This window comes from Lonchura striata, chromosome 3 (genome assembly GCF_050655825.1).
Source record: "Lonchura striata isolate lonStrDom1 chromosome 3, ASM5065582v1, whole genome shotgun sequence".
NCBI lineage: Eukaryota > Metazoa > Chordata > Aves > Passeriformes > Estrildidae > Lonchura > Lonchura striata.
Genome location: NC_140705.1, coordinates 34,005,392 through 34,020,277, shown reverse-complemented (window position 1 = coordinate 34,020,277; position 14,886 = coordinate 34,005,392). Strand labels below are relative to the sequence as shown.

The following is a 14,886-nucleotide window of genomic DNA, read 5'->3' as shown; positions in this document are numbered from 1 at the left end:
CTAATTAGAAATGCAAATATTGTCCGTACTTCATTGTATTTTTTCACTGGAATGTCCAAATTTTCTTCTTCCTAACACTAAATTACTTAAAAGTATTAGCACTACTTGAAGTGACCGCTGTAATATAAACATACCTTTGTCCTTGAAGTATTTTTGTTTTGCCTCCTTTCATTCCATACAAATGCAATAGCAGCCATGAAATGAACACCATGATTCATTGAAATTGGACCCAAAAGTTCCAGAATCTGTTGCCTCAGATTCTGAAATATGAAAGCAGAACACATACCCCTTTAGATAAGCACCTCAGCATTATGTTCAAAATATTTTCTCTGCAGAAAGCAAAGAGGTGACACATTACATTGAACTGATATATTTTAGCTTAAAAGCATATTCAATACTCATCTATAAAAGCCTGAGTTTTGTGGTGAGTGAGTAGATGACGACAAAGGCATAAAAATTCAATTTAGATATAAGGGAAGAGAATTTAAATTATTTTGACAAAGGTATTAATGAATAACTTATAATTATCCCTGATGTTCTGACCTTAGTTGACCCAAGGTTAATAGTGGTAATGGATGCAGCAGCAGCAGCAGCAGTTTTCTCCGAAGAATCTGCGAGGTGCAGGATGCTCCACAGTAAAGTCACAGAAGACATGATCATATGCAAGATAGAGAGGATCCCATTGCGTGCTTCAACCAAATGCTTCTGATCTACATTAACCAAAAGCTAGTGGGAGAGAAGAAGAATATATAATAACTAATAAACAGCATATTTAAAATAGAGTAAATTTAGACTTACCTAACATGGCAATTTCAACCTTAACTTTTTTTCAGAAGTTTCTCATTAATTCTTACAATATGTACAGCTTTGAGACTTTTAAAATAATAGAGAAACTTTTGATTGAGTTGTCCAATATCAAATGTATTCTGAACACGGGAGGCCTCATGTCTACAGCAATCAATTTTGTATCCTCTGCCTATACCTTTGCAAAACAATTATTTCAGAATTTTAAGTCTAGCTTATACTCTAGGCAAAATTATTTATTTACATAAACAAAACCCACTTTTCAGTCACTTTTACATGAAAGGAAATCAAAGGAGTGTAAGAATGGAAAAAAAGCACAAAAACAAGATTACTGAGAAAACAGGGTAAAAGCTTCTTACGGAACCTGGACCAAATTCTTAACAGACACTATGCTCAGAATATCAGATCTAAAAATACTGCTTGACTAAAAAGAAAAATTATGAATATACAGAAGGAGCAGAAGGATAATGTTTAGACATATCACAAGATGAACACAATGAAGGCAGCTCTAAAAACTGGAATTTTAAAAGTTTTAAGGAATTAACCTTTAGTTATTTCAGGGTAACAAAAACAAAAAACCAAAGGAAGAAAACAAATATAAGAGTATTCTCTTAAAAGTATCATCCATAGAAATGTGTTTTTCTGTTTGTATTGTCAATAAACACCCATATTTATAGCTAAGACAATATATTTGTTATTTCTGTCACCCAGATTTTCATACTCACTAATATAATCACAGTCCTTAATTTGACATTAATTGCATAGGAAAGTCTCAGACACGCAGATAAGTTTACCTGGTGATACTGTGTAGATGGATCCAGGAGGCAGTAATGAATTATAGTTGTGATCCCTTCTAATAAAGTGAGAACCATATCTGGGGGAGTGACTGATGCCATCCAGAGAGGCCTAAAAGAAGAGCAATTTTTTAAAAATTAGTTTATCTGATAGTAAAGTAATTCAAAGCAGTCAAATTCAGTTAAATAGATTATACCTCTACATATACATACCTATTATCAGATAATCCAGTTTCATATTTATACTGCTGAATTAAATTATCCAAGTTCCTGCAGAGCTGAAGAGTCACTGAAACAACCACCCTCTGAAGAACTTTTCCCATATAAGGCAACGTAGAAGTGATAAGGCCAATCCACTGGGGATGCATTTTACAGGCACAGTGCTGGTGCAAAGCTCGTATCACTGCGCACAGAAACATGCCTTGGCAGGTTATTGGCTGGGAATGTAAATACTGCAGAGAAGTCATTGGCTGCTGGGGACCGATGTGCTCCAGGTCTGTTATGACAAAGTCAAATACTGTTTCATTTTCCTCAGGCACAGTCATTACTTTGTGTTCCAGCACAATCAGCCGCTGAAGTACTTTCAAAAGTTGTGACTGCAGAGTACTACCATTGTCAAACTCATCCTCAGAAAAATTTATAAGGCTGTCTTCAGAGAAGCCTTCTTCTACAGCCACAATGTTTTTTCCAGCTATCTTTTCACTGTGCCATTTCTGGGCACTGAAGATAGAAGACAGCAGACAATGCAGGATCACTTTCTGAACCTTGCACTTGGACAACATGTCTGAAATAAAACTAGGAAAGCCCTTGGCAGAGCTTTCTATGACTTTTGCCAACTCAGCAAAGAGAAGTGTCAGAATTTCTATGCTCATCATTTGCATGTTGCGGTTTCCTATGAGGTCTTGTGAGGTTACTTTAACGTGAGTTGGATAATGGCTCCGCATGTAGTATAGACACAAGGAGATAAGAATTTCTATGTACATAGAGCTCCGAAAGTTATGGGTAGAATCAACTGGGATGTGACTATAGAAATCCTTGCCCATAACAGATATTCGATGCCTAGCTAGAAGATTTTGGAGCAATGAAAGCTGAGGAGTGTATGCATTGTTGACACTGGTAGTGGAGATGGCACTTACAAAAGCTGAAGGATTTGTTTTCAGAATTGCCTTAATTGCAGAAAAAGCATACAATGTCCTTGAAGAGTCATACAACTGGAGATAAAGCAGGACATGTTGATACAGTGGATGGATATTGAAGTTAGGAGATTTTCGCATTCCTGGGGATCCAACATCACTTTCTATTTCTGAAATTTCTCCTTCTCCACAACTGTACCAATTTTCTAAATCAAGGCCATCACTAAAGAAGACATTTGTTTGCTTAAGCTTTTCTGTTTGTGCTTTCTTCTTCTCTTCATCTTTCTTTTTGGCTATTTTTACCTTAGGTTTTGCACCTGGTTGCTTACCACCCTCTTTAACAATTGTTTCTTTTTCTGACATTTTTTCTGGTTGCTTTCCTTTAAAGCTGAACTGAATACTACTGTGGCTATGTTTTCTAGATTTTGATTCAGTGGAAGAAAGAGTAAGATCAGAGAAGGATTGCTGGCTTTCTGCAATACAAGGTGAAGAGTTATTTCTTGACATTTCATCTCCTAAGCTCTCAAGTCCAGTCTCAGTTGAGGCTGATAGTAACTGTGAGCTGTCATTACTTAGTAAACTGCTCTGGCTGCTTTGAATATTTTGATCATCACTTTTTATAACCTCTAAAGAGCTATCCAATGAACTGAATTTATATGAAGCATCCTCAGAGTGCAGACTGTCTTTAACTGGTTCAACTTCTTCTCCAAGACCACTTACAACTTTGCATATAAGATCTGTAACCACTTGTTGCACAATTTCATCAGGTGAGTCTTCTTTTAGAGTCTGAGAGCTATCTTGAGCACTCAGGCTTTCCGTTTCCACTTCATAACTGATGTTGTCTCCAGCAGATGACTGAGAACAGCCAGAGTCAGAACTCTGCAGTATTTCAGCCTGATGATCAGGAAGGTCAAAATCAGACACAACCATTGGTATGGTCTCACTGCTGGTACTTAACAAGGAAAGCCTGTCACTCAGAGGATTGACAGTCAGGCTGAAGTTCTCCATTTCATCCACACCAAGTTGTTTCTCATTGCCTTCTTTAGGTATTATAAGCTGTCCTTGGCTTACAGGCATGTGGGAGAATGCTTGAAGAACACAAAAAATGCATACATATAAGATTTTGTTCTTCATAATAAGAATTCATAATTAAAATTTAGAATTTAAACTATTATTGAGACTTCAAATTATGAAGGCATGGTAGTGTCTTTTCACTTCACAGGAGAAAAAAAATATGTCAATAAGCATATGATATGTTCACAAAAACAAGGCAAAATTGTTTTACCAGTGCACCTTAGCAGAACAACAGAATTCTCCATTAAACATTATGCAGTCTAATCTGCTTTTGTTTCCACAAGAAACAGAATTAGTAAATTCTAAACTAAAATTATACAATACATGCAAACACCTTCAAAACTTATTGGTATGTTTTTAGCCAGCCTCACATCATTCATAAAAATATTTTATTTCTTCATTAAGCTTCAAGCCATATTCTTATGTTCTACCAAGACTCAGTAAGATGTAACGAAATGCTCTGCATTATAATATTTGTATACCATTTTAATGTAAAAACAATAAAACTCTAAACAGTACTGGGGGCACGCAAACTTGAATTAGGAAAATACTACACAAATGCAAATATAAGCCATAGCTATTCCAAGACTTTTTTCAGTTACCCTCAAAAATTTCCACAATGTTTTTAACGTTGCATGTAAACAGCAAGCAAAGAAATTAGGGATCTTCCTATTGTCTTCTTGTGTACATACCATCAGCACAGCTGAACTTCTGCATGAACTGCTTTTCATTTTCTTCCTCAGGGTGATTAGGAGATTTAGTCCAGTAACATTCAGCCTGTACTCGCTGAACAGAAACTCGCTGAGTTTTTGGATGGAGAAGCAGTAGGAGCAAAGGTTCAAGAACCCTTGCAATATCATGTCTCTGAAGCACTTGATTTAACCAGGCTTGTCCCACTGACCAAGTAGAACCATCCAAGCTATTGAGGCTGTCCAGCATGATAAACAAAGATCTAGAATGGAAAGAAGAAACAATCTAGTGGATACTGTATGCTACTCACAGAGTAATGCCATTTTAATCTGATATATGACAAATCTAATGTTGGTACATACTCCAGTGTCTTCTCCATACAAAGCTGTATTTTATTTGGAATCAAATCTTTGAACCTGCTCTTTATATTTTAGTCTAGTCTAAGGAAGAGCTAGTAACCAAGTCAGTTATAACAGTTGCTCTAATAGTAGTAAGATCGAGTATTCGTACAGCTATTAGCCTAACAAACCTTTATTGCTTTTAAGGGGTATGCCATTAAAAAAATATACAATTTTAAAAGCCAGTTCACAAGGATATATGGAAAACATTCAAAGATCTTGTCTTCAAGAACAGAGAGAAGAAACATACTTGACAATTCAGCAGTTCCTACAACCATTATTTTCTTCTTTTAACAGTTTTAGTCTTGAGAATCCTTTTCAGACTAATGGAAAAAAATATATATTGGACTCTGAATTTTACCTACTGTTTTACATTTTCCAGTAGTACATGTTCACAAGCTCTTAGTTGTATGCACAGAATTTATCACCATTTATGCAGTGAGTGACAGCATAAGACAAAGAAATAACCTTTTTACTCTACTCCTTATAGCTAAGTATGCAATACAAAATCTAAATGAAGATTTTTCCACATTTGTGCTAGCTAAGACAAAAGTAGTTCAGAGTCCAGATCTTCAGTCTTTTCTAAGAAGATAGTCCAATACCAGAACACAAAACAGAAATCCTCTGCTCCTTGCCACAAAAGACCTCTTACACAAAACACAAATTAAACAAAAGAACACATATTTTAGCACTTGCTTGCAATTTGTTTTTTAAGTTTTTTTTTTTTTAGTTTTACTGTTACTTTCTACTTTATATAATTAAATTCTGGGTTGATTTCTCTCTCTTGCTTCTCTTTTTATCAAAACACAACAAGAACTCAGATATTAAGCTCAATATACACCACAGTGATTTTAACCACAGTGATGGTCAATGAATATTGTGACTATTCCTTCCCCACGCTCTTTATAGCTTTCAGGAAAGTAAATCTACATAATCATCCCTGTGAAAACAATTTTGTCTAACACTAATTCTTGTCCACAAATTCATTTCTTGTCCTTCCTTCCTCTCACGGCTACACTGTAGTTCTTCAATTTTTAAATGCCCTATGTTGCCTGTATAATATCGTCAAAGATTTTCAAGTAAAATTATTTCAACTGAATCAGACTTGCAATCACCAACCTGTCAAAGGTGCGACCGAAGGAAGAAGATTTGTTAATATGAAGATCTCGTGTGAGATGCCATAGCACTGCAAACTTGGCATGAGCTTCCATTCTTACTTTCTGTGGACCAAACCATAAGTTAGATCTGTCAGAATGTAAAACTTCTTATGAGAACTGGAAAAAGAAAGTCATACAGCATCCTAAAGCGATAATGAAGATATAATGAAATTAATTTTATTGACTATGTGTTAAAGTACTATTTTTTAATCTTAAAAGCAGTAGAGCCAACAGTAGGTGCCTGTGAGCAATTTAGTACCATGAAAGCATTCCCTCCTATCTTGATCCTGCCTTAGGTTTAAAGTTTAGCCTGTCTCTTTCTAGTCAACTTATTTTCATTCCATTACTGCCATCCTGGAAAGAAACAGAGTAATTTTCTAGTCAGATATGTAGATTGAGCTCTTCAGTAATATGTAGAATTTAACTCTAGACATGCTTACTGCACAAAGGATTCATAATGATTAATACAGTCATAGTAATAATATGGAGAATATCATAGAATATCCTGAGTTGGGAGGGACCCACAAGGATCACTGAAGTCCAGCTCAGGATATTTAATGGTAAAAATGGTGTAAAGTAACAATTGTTCTGTTTCTCTCTTTACTGAGGCTGATCCAGTTAGAGCTATTCCACCAAGGCTGCAAACAACAGAAAAATGTCAAGATATGGTTTGAACACATGTATAAAAACAGCTTCACCCAAAAGACAAGGAAGCTAATAAGCATTAGTAGGAGTGAACAAAGCACAGCAATCAACACAATTACACCAAATAAATAATCAAAATTACTTCAAGTACTGTAAGGGCTTAAACCAAATTACTAGATGATAAGTAAAGACAAGAGGACAAAGATTCTCACTTGTTTGTTGTTAGAATATATGACTACAGAACATGAACGGTAGGTATATTTACCTTTAACCATATTAGACAAAACTAAAAACTGTTAAAACCACTAACAATCTGGCATACTGCCAGACTTAGTTTCTATCATACAACTTAAGAAGCTCTGCAACAGCTTGTTATCTATGTAATATCTGCCACAATAATGGAAACTTTAGCTATGAAAATGATGAAAAAGACAAACAGTTTGTGTTTAACAAATTAAAAACAAAAGAACCTCTCCACACCAAAAACAAAAACCAAAAGAGACAACAGCATTCTAGAAAGTAAAGCAAACATCACTTGTATTTAGAAAAATATGCTCCTACAAGACTGCTGCAAAATGTATAGAAGTGCACAAAATAATATACTGACAGTTATTGAATAGAGGTAAAATACCAATTCCCAGAGATGACCCCATGTAAGCCCTTGCAATCCATACTGTGAAGATGTAAAAAATTACTGTTTTCTCCAGAAGGTAGGCAGAAATGAGCAAGTTCTACACCCACAGTCACAGCAGTTTACAGACCAGCCTAAGTGACACTAAAAATCATCACCAATTTCAACAATATGGCAAGCTGTGAACTGCACTGATTGACAGACTGGCTAACATTCACTCTTGTTGACCTGATAACTCTGGTAGAATGGCAAAAAGGTAAGCACTCCTGAAGTAACACAACCACAAGTTGCTAGAATGTGTAAGCAAGTAATTCCCTACAGTAATTCATACTGCTGGAGCTGTGAAAATAGCTAATATACATAAAATTTAAAGCACTACAAAGGCCTCATTCATATGTCAAATTGATAGCCTCTATGTGAAACAAATTTCTAGGAGGAAAAAAAAAAATAAGTGAAGTACCTGTCATGACAGGGACTCTACTAACAATAGCAAAAACTAAGCATGTGCTTTAAGTATTGGGAAGCATCACATATCTAATAAGAGAGAAATTCTCCTGCATAAGTTTGTTGCTAAATGGTGAAAAACCTCCATTGTCTAGCATAAAACTAGAGACTCATCACAGACCTAAAATCACACTTGAAACAATTTAGGGCAATGCTTCTTTCAATATTGCAGTTATCATACCCTCCTCTGAGGGACCAAGCCCTTTATCCAAATATATTTCTGTATATACTTTACTCATCTTTAAGTAAATACATGAACAACTTGCCTTATCTCTATGAGTCAGCTGCTGACTAATAACATCTTCACAAATGCTGGAAGATGGGACGAGGTTGTGCAGCTGGTAGAAGAGCTCCACACTCTTCTGATGATGCTGAGGAGTTCCATCACCCAGCTGGTCCCAAAGGGTTAAAGCTATATGCTTTGTACATGAAAAGAAAAGTTGCAAGAGACACAAGTGAATGACTATCATGCCTTGTTTTGCTCTATGCAACAATAGGAGACATCACATCTGATGACACCCTATGACCAAGAGACAATCTGTAGAATAGTTCCTTTTGTATGAACAGAAGGAACTGTTCAAAACACTGCAATAACTTACACTAAAAATTCCTGTTAAGGAGTCAGGACAGAAATAAATTTTCATTGAAATACAAATACATAATATACCCTGCTTATGATTATCTTTTGCAAAAGATTTCTTAGGTAAATTACACAAATGCAAAAATTGTTTACCATAGTCCTACATTATACACATCTCGGATTCATACCTTTGCTGATTAATGCTGCTATTCAATCACGTTTTGTTTATATCTTTAAAATACTCAATTAAACAAGGAATTTCACACAAGTGGTCAATAAGAGAGAATTAGAGGAAGAAAACACTGTATTTCATTTAGATTCTAACACAGGTTAGAAATGTTACTAAAATATTCAGTAAGAAAATTTGCTTTAGCATGTCAAGGATGGTAAAGGGGCCAAGACTTATTCTTCACCAGACAGAAAAAGTCAAAAGAAAACAGCAATGAGATACTGCATCTAACCTTGAAGAAGTCTGTCTTTTCAGCCATATATCTCAGATTGCCTTGAGTAAGAGGAGGTCTGATGACAACAGCCACTCTTCCCTGGTTAGGACTGAGAGGCTGAGCAGTTTCCACACTGTTCAGATTTTCTCCAGTGACAAGAGCAACAGACTGAGTCAATCCAACCAAGTCCATTACGAGGGAGATAGTAACACCCTGAACACTGAAATTGCTTGCCTGCTTGCAAGCATTCATTAAAGTCTGTAGCCACAGTGGAGGCTGTACTTGTTCACAGTCTGAAATAAAAATTACAGATTATACATTTATTTAGCAATCTAAATATTATGGAATTTTCCTCCTGCATTCCATAATCATATGTGCAATTGTCCCTTCATATTTCAATCTGCTCATTTAGGAAAATGTATGCAAGATGAAGATACTTCCTGATGTATCTTTAAAAAAATCCTATCAAGAATGCAATAGTCTATCACTTCAAACATTTAGTAATCAAAAATGAATAGAAAATTTTAACAAGGAAGACAAAAAATTTTATGGAAATGCATTCAGATGATTTCCAGCTTTAGGCAAAAGTGGACTTTTAGTAGTGAGCACATCCTTTCACTCACTCTTCACAAAATTCTTCACCACCAATCAAATCTTAACACTCTACATAGCAGTCTGGAATAGTTCTGTAATATATTTTATAGAGCCTAGGACAATATATTATATTATATGCATGCAGACTAATTTTAAATTGACAAAAATAGATTTGCCTGGCAACATTTTAAAAATAGAAGTCTCTGTGAAAATTGATGGTTTGCTGCAGAGCTATGATCCATTAGACCATACTCTGTTTTCACTGTAGGTGGTTGCTTCCCCCTTTTTAATGTCCTCTCACTTTATCAAGCCATACTCTGGGTTGATATCGGAAGTGCCTTTCTCCAAAGTTCCAGTCAACTCTCCCAAATGAATATTGCACCCTTTTATTTTAGAAATACCAAAGGAACTTCTCTTAAAACTTCACAGGACTCTATTAATCACATTGCTGAAAAGTCAAATACATCTAGAACCAGACACAAGTGAAGAAGTGTTCTTTAATAGGCACAAATACAGCACTCTTTTAGAATCAAGAGAAGAATGATGCAATTTCTAATTTATATCCACAGCTCCACTGGAGTCTAAATATACCCAAAAATTCCATATTGTGTTCTAGAATGTACAGATATAACTATTGTTTCAGCTTCAGTCAGTTCCCTTTTTAATTTCTTCAATTAAAGAGAGCTGAGAAAATTAGCCTACTGCAGAATTACAGGACAATTATGTTAAATATCAGATTAACTTGTCTCCCTTAAATAAACAGACTGACCAATGATTAAGAGCTATTGGGTCAAGTCATTAATGCAACCCTTTAAAAACACATTCCAAATTTAGGAACGCTTCAACAAACACAGCCTCTTCTGCAGTATAAAAGCCTCATATCAATAGATAGGGTAGTGTGAGAATTATGGAAACTACCTTCTTCCATCCTCTGTTCCAGTACAATTCTCTGTTATGGAAAGTAGGCCCATAACTATTCCCATGAACCCCGACATTCTATACAACAGATGTTTATATTTGGAACAAAATCCTTCCTGTTGGTTTTACCCAGCTACAATTTATGCTTATTCCTCAAAGTTTCACTCAAAGTTTAATAGACTGTAAGTGATATCTCACAAATAGGAACGTTCAGATGATGAACAAGAAACACAAACCCAAGACATTTCCAAAAGTGAAAAGGATTCCTAGAAGCACTGCCCTCATAAAAGGCACATACTAATCAAGCTCTATAGGCTCTCTGCCCTACAGTGCACAAGGCAGCAGAAAGCAAGTACTATGTGCACCAAAAAGTAATAAGCAAACAGCTGACATTTTAGTCTTTGAGTCTACAATACTTATTTGTAGGCTGTTTAGGAGAAATAAATGAACATCTAGCATTTTCATGGTCATGCTATAAAAGCACAATACTAATAATGAATAAAAAGCTAAAACCAAATTGCCTTCAACTGACAAATATTTTATATGTCTGAATGCTACAAAGATATGATCTGCTCCTGCCTATAATGAAGTCATAAACAACACATCTTAAAGACCACAGAAACAGAAGCAGTCATGTTCAATTAGCATGCTTGCTTCCAAAACCAAAGAAACTACTCCTCTCCAAGCACCCTTAACCTTGATTTGAAAATTTTAAGTAAGAACAAAAAGCTGCAACTAGGAAGTTTCCTACGGAAAAAAAAGAGAGGACTGTGACAGTAGCCAAAATTAATGTTATTATTTCTTGCATGTTCCAAGCATATCAACCATGAAAACATTCTAAGAAGTAACTCTCAGACTGCAGATCAGAAGTGGATCCAAAATTGGAACTGTAAACTGAAGACTTTACAAATTGTAAAAAGCATTGTTCATCCTAAAATGCCACAATTTACAGTAATCCATAACTATCAGTGTTTTAATCATGTCTGTATCTGAATAGTTTCATCTATCTGTGAACATATCCATATCTCACCAAAACTCACCACTTTTATTTTGTTTCTTAATGAAATTATAGAAGTATTTTTTGCAAGAACTGTCCCTTTAATAGGAACAAAGTCGAATTAATTAAATTTCTTAGCTAGTATAATTTTCATTGGACAGTAGCTTACAATTTCCATGTATTGCCAAAGTGATCAAGTGCACATCAATCCAAAGCTGATAAAAGGAAGCTAAAAACATTTTTGATGTAAGCTGTGGCTATTGCAATATGACAAAGAAAACATTGTGGATCCATACAGTAAAGAGAAAGACTCAACAATCTAGATTCTATTTAGGCTTCAGTTTGCATCATTTATATTTTTCACCCCAATATTAATTACTGCCAAATTCCATACCAGCAATATTCTTAAAAATCTATGACAAAATAATTTACTTTCCAAATGTAAGCCAGTTGACATGGAAGAAAACTTAGATTTCTGAGAGGAGCAGCAAACAGTAACACACACAAAACATGATACAAGAATTAAAATTTTTTTGGCAGAAAAATAAGAATTATTATTTAAAAACAACAAATGAGAGGGCAGCTTACCAACTTCAGGCTTCCCAGGATGTAATTCTGAAGTGCGGTTTCCTTCAGCAATGTAAACGGGAAAGCTCGAACATTCAAGGTAGAGCTGACAAGCAGCAATAAAGGCAGGAAGGTATTCTTTTGGGGTTTTCTTCTTGCTTGTTTTTTTCACCTTAGCATCATCTTGTGATTCTCTGTCCCATTTTGTGCTCTGTCCTTGTGGTCTACTGGGGTCTACTGGAAGCTCTGCCCCTAAAGGCTGAGACAAGGAATTATTCTGAATGATATACAGGTTGATAAATCTGGTTAAAAACTGTTGGACATATTCCAAACAGCACTGCATTGCAGTCTTTTGGATTGTTTTCCCACTACGAGTCACTGTCCCTTGTGTCATTATGGAAGGAGGCTGTACAATGGTCTCCTCAGAACCCACAGTTGATGCTGTCTCAGTCTCTGAGGATGTGCTACCAACAATAGGGATGCCAGGTGCACCGTGACCTTCATTCAGTGCTCTGTCAATGTCATCAGTTGTATCTGCCTGGTATTGTACGAACTCCGTGAATCCACTTTCTGAGGATCGACTGCTTGGAGGATTTTCACCATCTTCAAACACATCATTAGGATTTTCAAGTGACACTGATGGCACCTGAGCAATATAATATAAAAGTTTAATGACTGCTCAAAATACGTTATTTAGGTCTCCATAAAACAGCATTTATTAGCGTCTTTGTTTGAAAGCAACAATTTTATTCCAGAGTTTTAAATATATTCATACAAATACATTTTACGCAAAATGATATTTGGTGTTTCTGTAAGCCTGCCAGGCTAAGCTAACATTAAGAAAACAATCTTTATCAAGAAAAATATTTAAATATTATTGGTTTTAACATTTTCTTCATACCATAACTATGTCTATTCCATTATGAAATAATGCTGAAATAATGCTGAAATACATAGGCATAGGTATTATTAATTTATACAGCATCATAAAGTTATAACTACAAAAATATGTAAACTTTTCATTTAAAAACTAAGCATTTGCAACTACAAAGAAAATAAATAATCTCCTCAAAAAGAGAGGTTGCTGCAACAGCAACAGTTCTTCATGACATATATGTCTTAATTCCTTATAATTCAGAATATGCATAAATAGATGAATAGCTCTTACTCAGAAAGCACCCACAGTGGCTTTTTGCACTGCTCTAGCCCTCTACAGCTGTAGTAACTGGTAGCATAGTGTCTGTTTCCTGATAAGAATGTGAGGTATGGAAACAATTGAAATAGAAATGCATCAGTGGCCCTAAATGCAGGTGCCCACTTACTACCAATCCTGCATTTTACCAGCGATGGCAGATGTTGCCCGAGACCTAACAGGCCCAGAAGTTGCTTTGACTCTAATCACTACCTGTGTTAAATACAGAACTTGAGCCTTATGTAATAATATGAAAAACTTTTTCATTAATAAATAAAAACAGTGGCATTATTATTTAACGTGAATAGTGTTGTGCTTTACCAGAGATGGCATAAGAATAGAAATTTGAGATACTACTGCAGAAAACAGTGAAAATTATGTACTAGAAAGCTTGAAGAGACATAACTGATGTCCCAATTTTACCAAATACAATCTAAAAGTGATTAAAAGCATGGCAAATCATTTCACTATCTCTTAAGAGAAACCACGGCCACATGGAAGCAGAAGGCCACTGAAGATTCAAAGGGCAACATCATTCAATTAAAACAGGCTTTATTTAGGAAAAAAAGGTAACAAAAAAAAAAAACAAAACAACAAAACAAGGCAGGTATCAATTAGCTAAAAAGAATAAGGATAGGATCCTGAATAAAGGTTGCTGGAGTCCTAGCTGAAAACGGGAATGTGAGCCAGCAGTGGACTCCTTTGGTGAAGCAGACCAGCCACATCTAGGACCATATCAGCAAAAGTACTGTCACCAAATCAAGGGAAGTAATTAGTCCACTCTGCTCAGCAGTCTCAGGTTCACAACCAGAATATTGTATCCAATTTTGCACTCATTAGTACAAAAGAAACTCTGAGGTAGAGTATACCCAGTGCTCCTGACATAGAAGGAATGCTCAGAGAGTTGGATTTACTCAGTTTAAAAGAATGCTAAAAGTTGTGGATGGGGTGAAGAGTGCTCTATTACTCTCTGTGAGCTCCCACTAGGCAGTTGAAAAGATGGAGATATGCTGAGAAATCCACAGTGAAAGAACACAAGGCAACCAACACAAGCAGCAACAATGAAGATTCTGATTAAATAACAGCACAAACAAGTTGTACAGAGAAGTCATGGTAACTTCATCCTTGGAAACACTCAAAACTAAGACAAATATGATCCTGAGTGACATGACCTAACTTTAAAGTAAAATCTAACTTTGAAATCAGCCCTGCTTTTAGCAGTGCCCTGCAACTGTCACTTCCAACCCAATTTATTCAATGATGTTCCTTAAGTTTCTTCAGCTGGAAAACAAGGATTTCAGGGCATGTCACTTAACATATCACACAGAGCCAGGGCTGCATAGAACAAAGTGGACCAAGTTAAAAGAGAAATAGCTGCTGGCTGGTTTATTTTATTTATTTAATAAATTATTCTAAGAACTTAACAGTGACAGTAAAATACATGATGGGTATTAAACCAATGCACATAAAATGGGTGAGAGGAGCATTTACATATGCCTGATACTTAACCAAAATGGTGAATTCTTTTCAGTCCAGTTATTTTACTTCATGATACTCTCGAAGTGCTTTCCAAACTTCAGTTGATTAGTTGTTTCTTAGGCCCTGGTTTTGAAGTGATTTATACATGTATAATATTATATCTGGGTAAAAAGCACTAATAATCAAGAAATTTCACCACAACTATGTGTTATTTTGATTACTCAGATTTCACATATATTGTCATAGCTAAATGTAATCAAAGAGTTGTAGGGTGTTCAACACAGGC

At 35.5% G+C, this 14,886-nt stretch overlaps 1 protein-coding gene across 7 annotated transcripts in view; it reads right to left on the bottom strand.

Annotated features, from left to right (window-relative positions):
* Positions 1-14,886, bottom strand: part of DOP1A (DOP1 leucine zipper like protein A) — a 59,724-nt gene that overhangs the window by 17,235 nt on the left and 27,603 nt on the right. For 6 of the 7 annotated variants that reach the window (XR_014953656.1, XM_085574784.1, XM_085574788.1 and 3 more), the window contains 9 exons: positions 11,951-12,575; positions 8,872-9,146; positions 8,093-8,249; positions 6,013-6,109; positions 4,498-4,757; positions 1,812-3,819; positions 1,599-1,710; positions 544-726; positions 135-260 (listed from right to left, as the gene is read on the bottom strand). Coding sequence is in view for 6 of the 7 variants with exons in the window: in XM_085574784.1 (XP_085430910.1) it covers positions 135-260; positions 544-726; positions 1,599-1,710; positions 1,812-3,819; positions 4,498-4,757; positions 6,013-6,109; positions 8,093-8,249; positions 8,872-9,146; positions 11,951-12,575 (3,843 nt within the window). In the remaining variant the exon portion in view is untranslated. Of the gene's footprint in view, positions 1-134; positions 261-543; positions 727-1,598; positions 1,711-1,811; positions 3,820-4,497; positions 4,758-6,012; positions 6,114-8,092; positions 8,250-8,871; positions 9,147-11,950; positions 12,576-14,886 lie in introns of all 7 variants that reach the window. The other variant, XM_021546111.3, reaches the window with a different exon arrangement.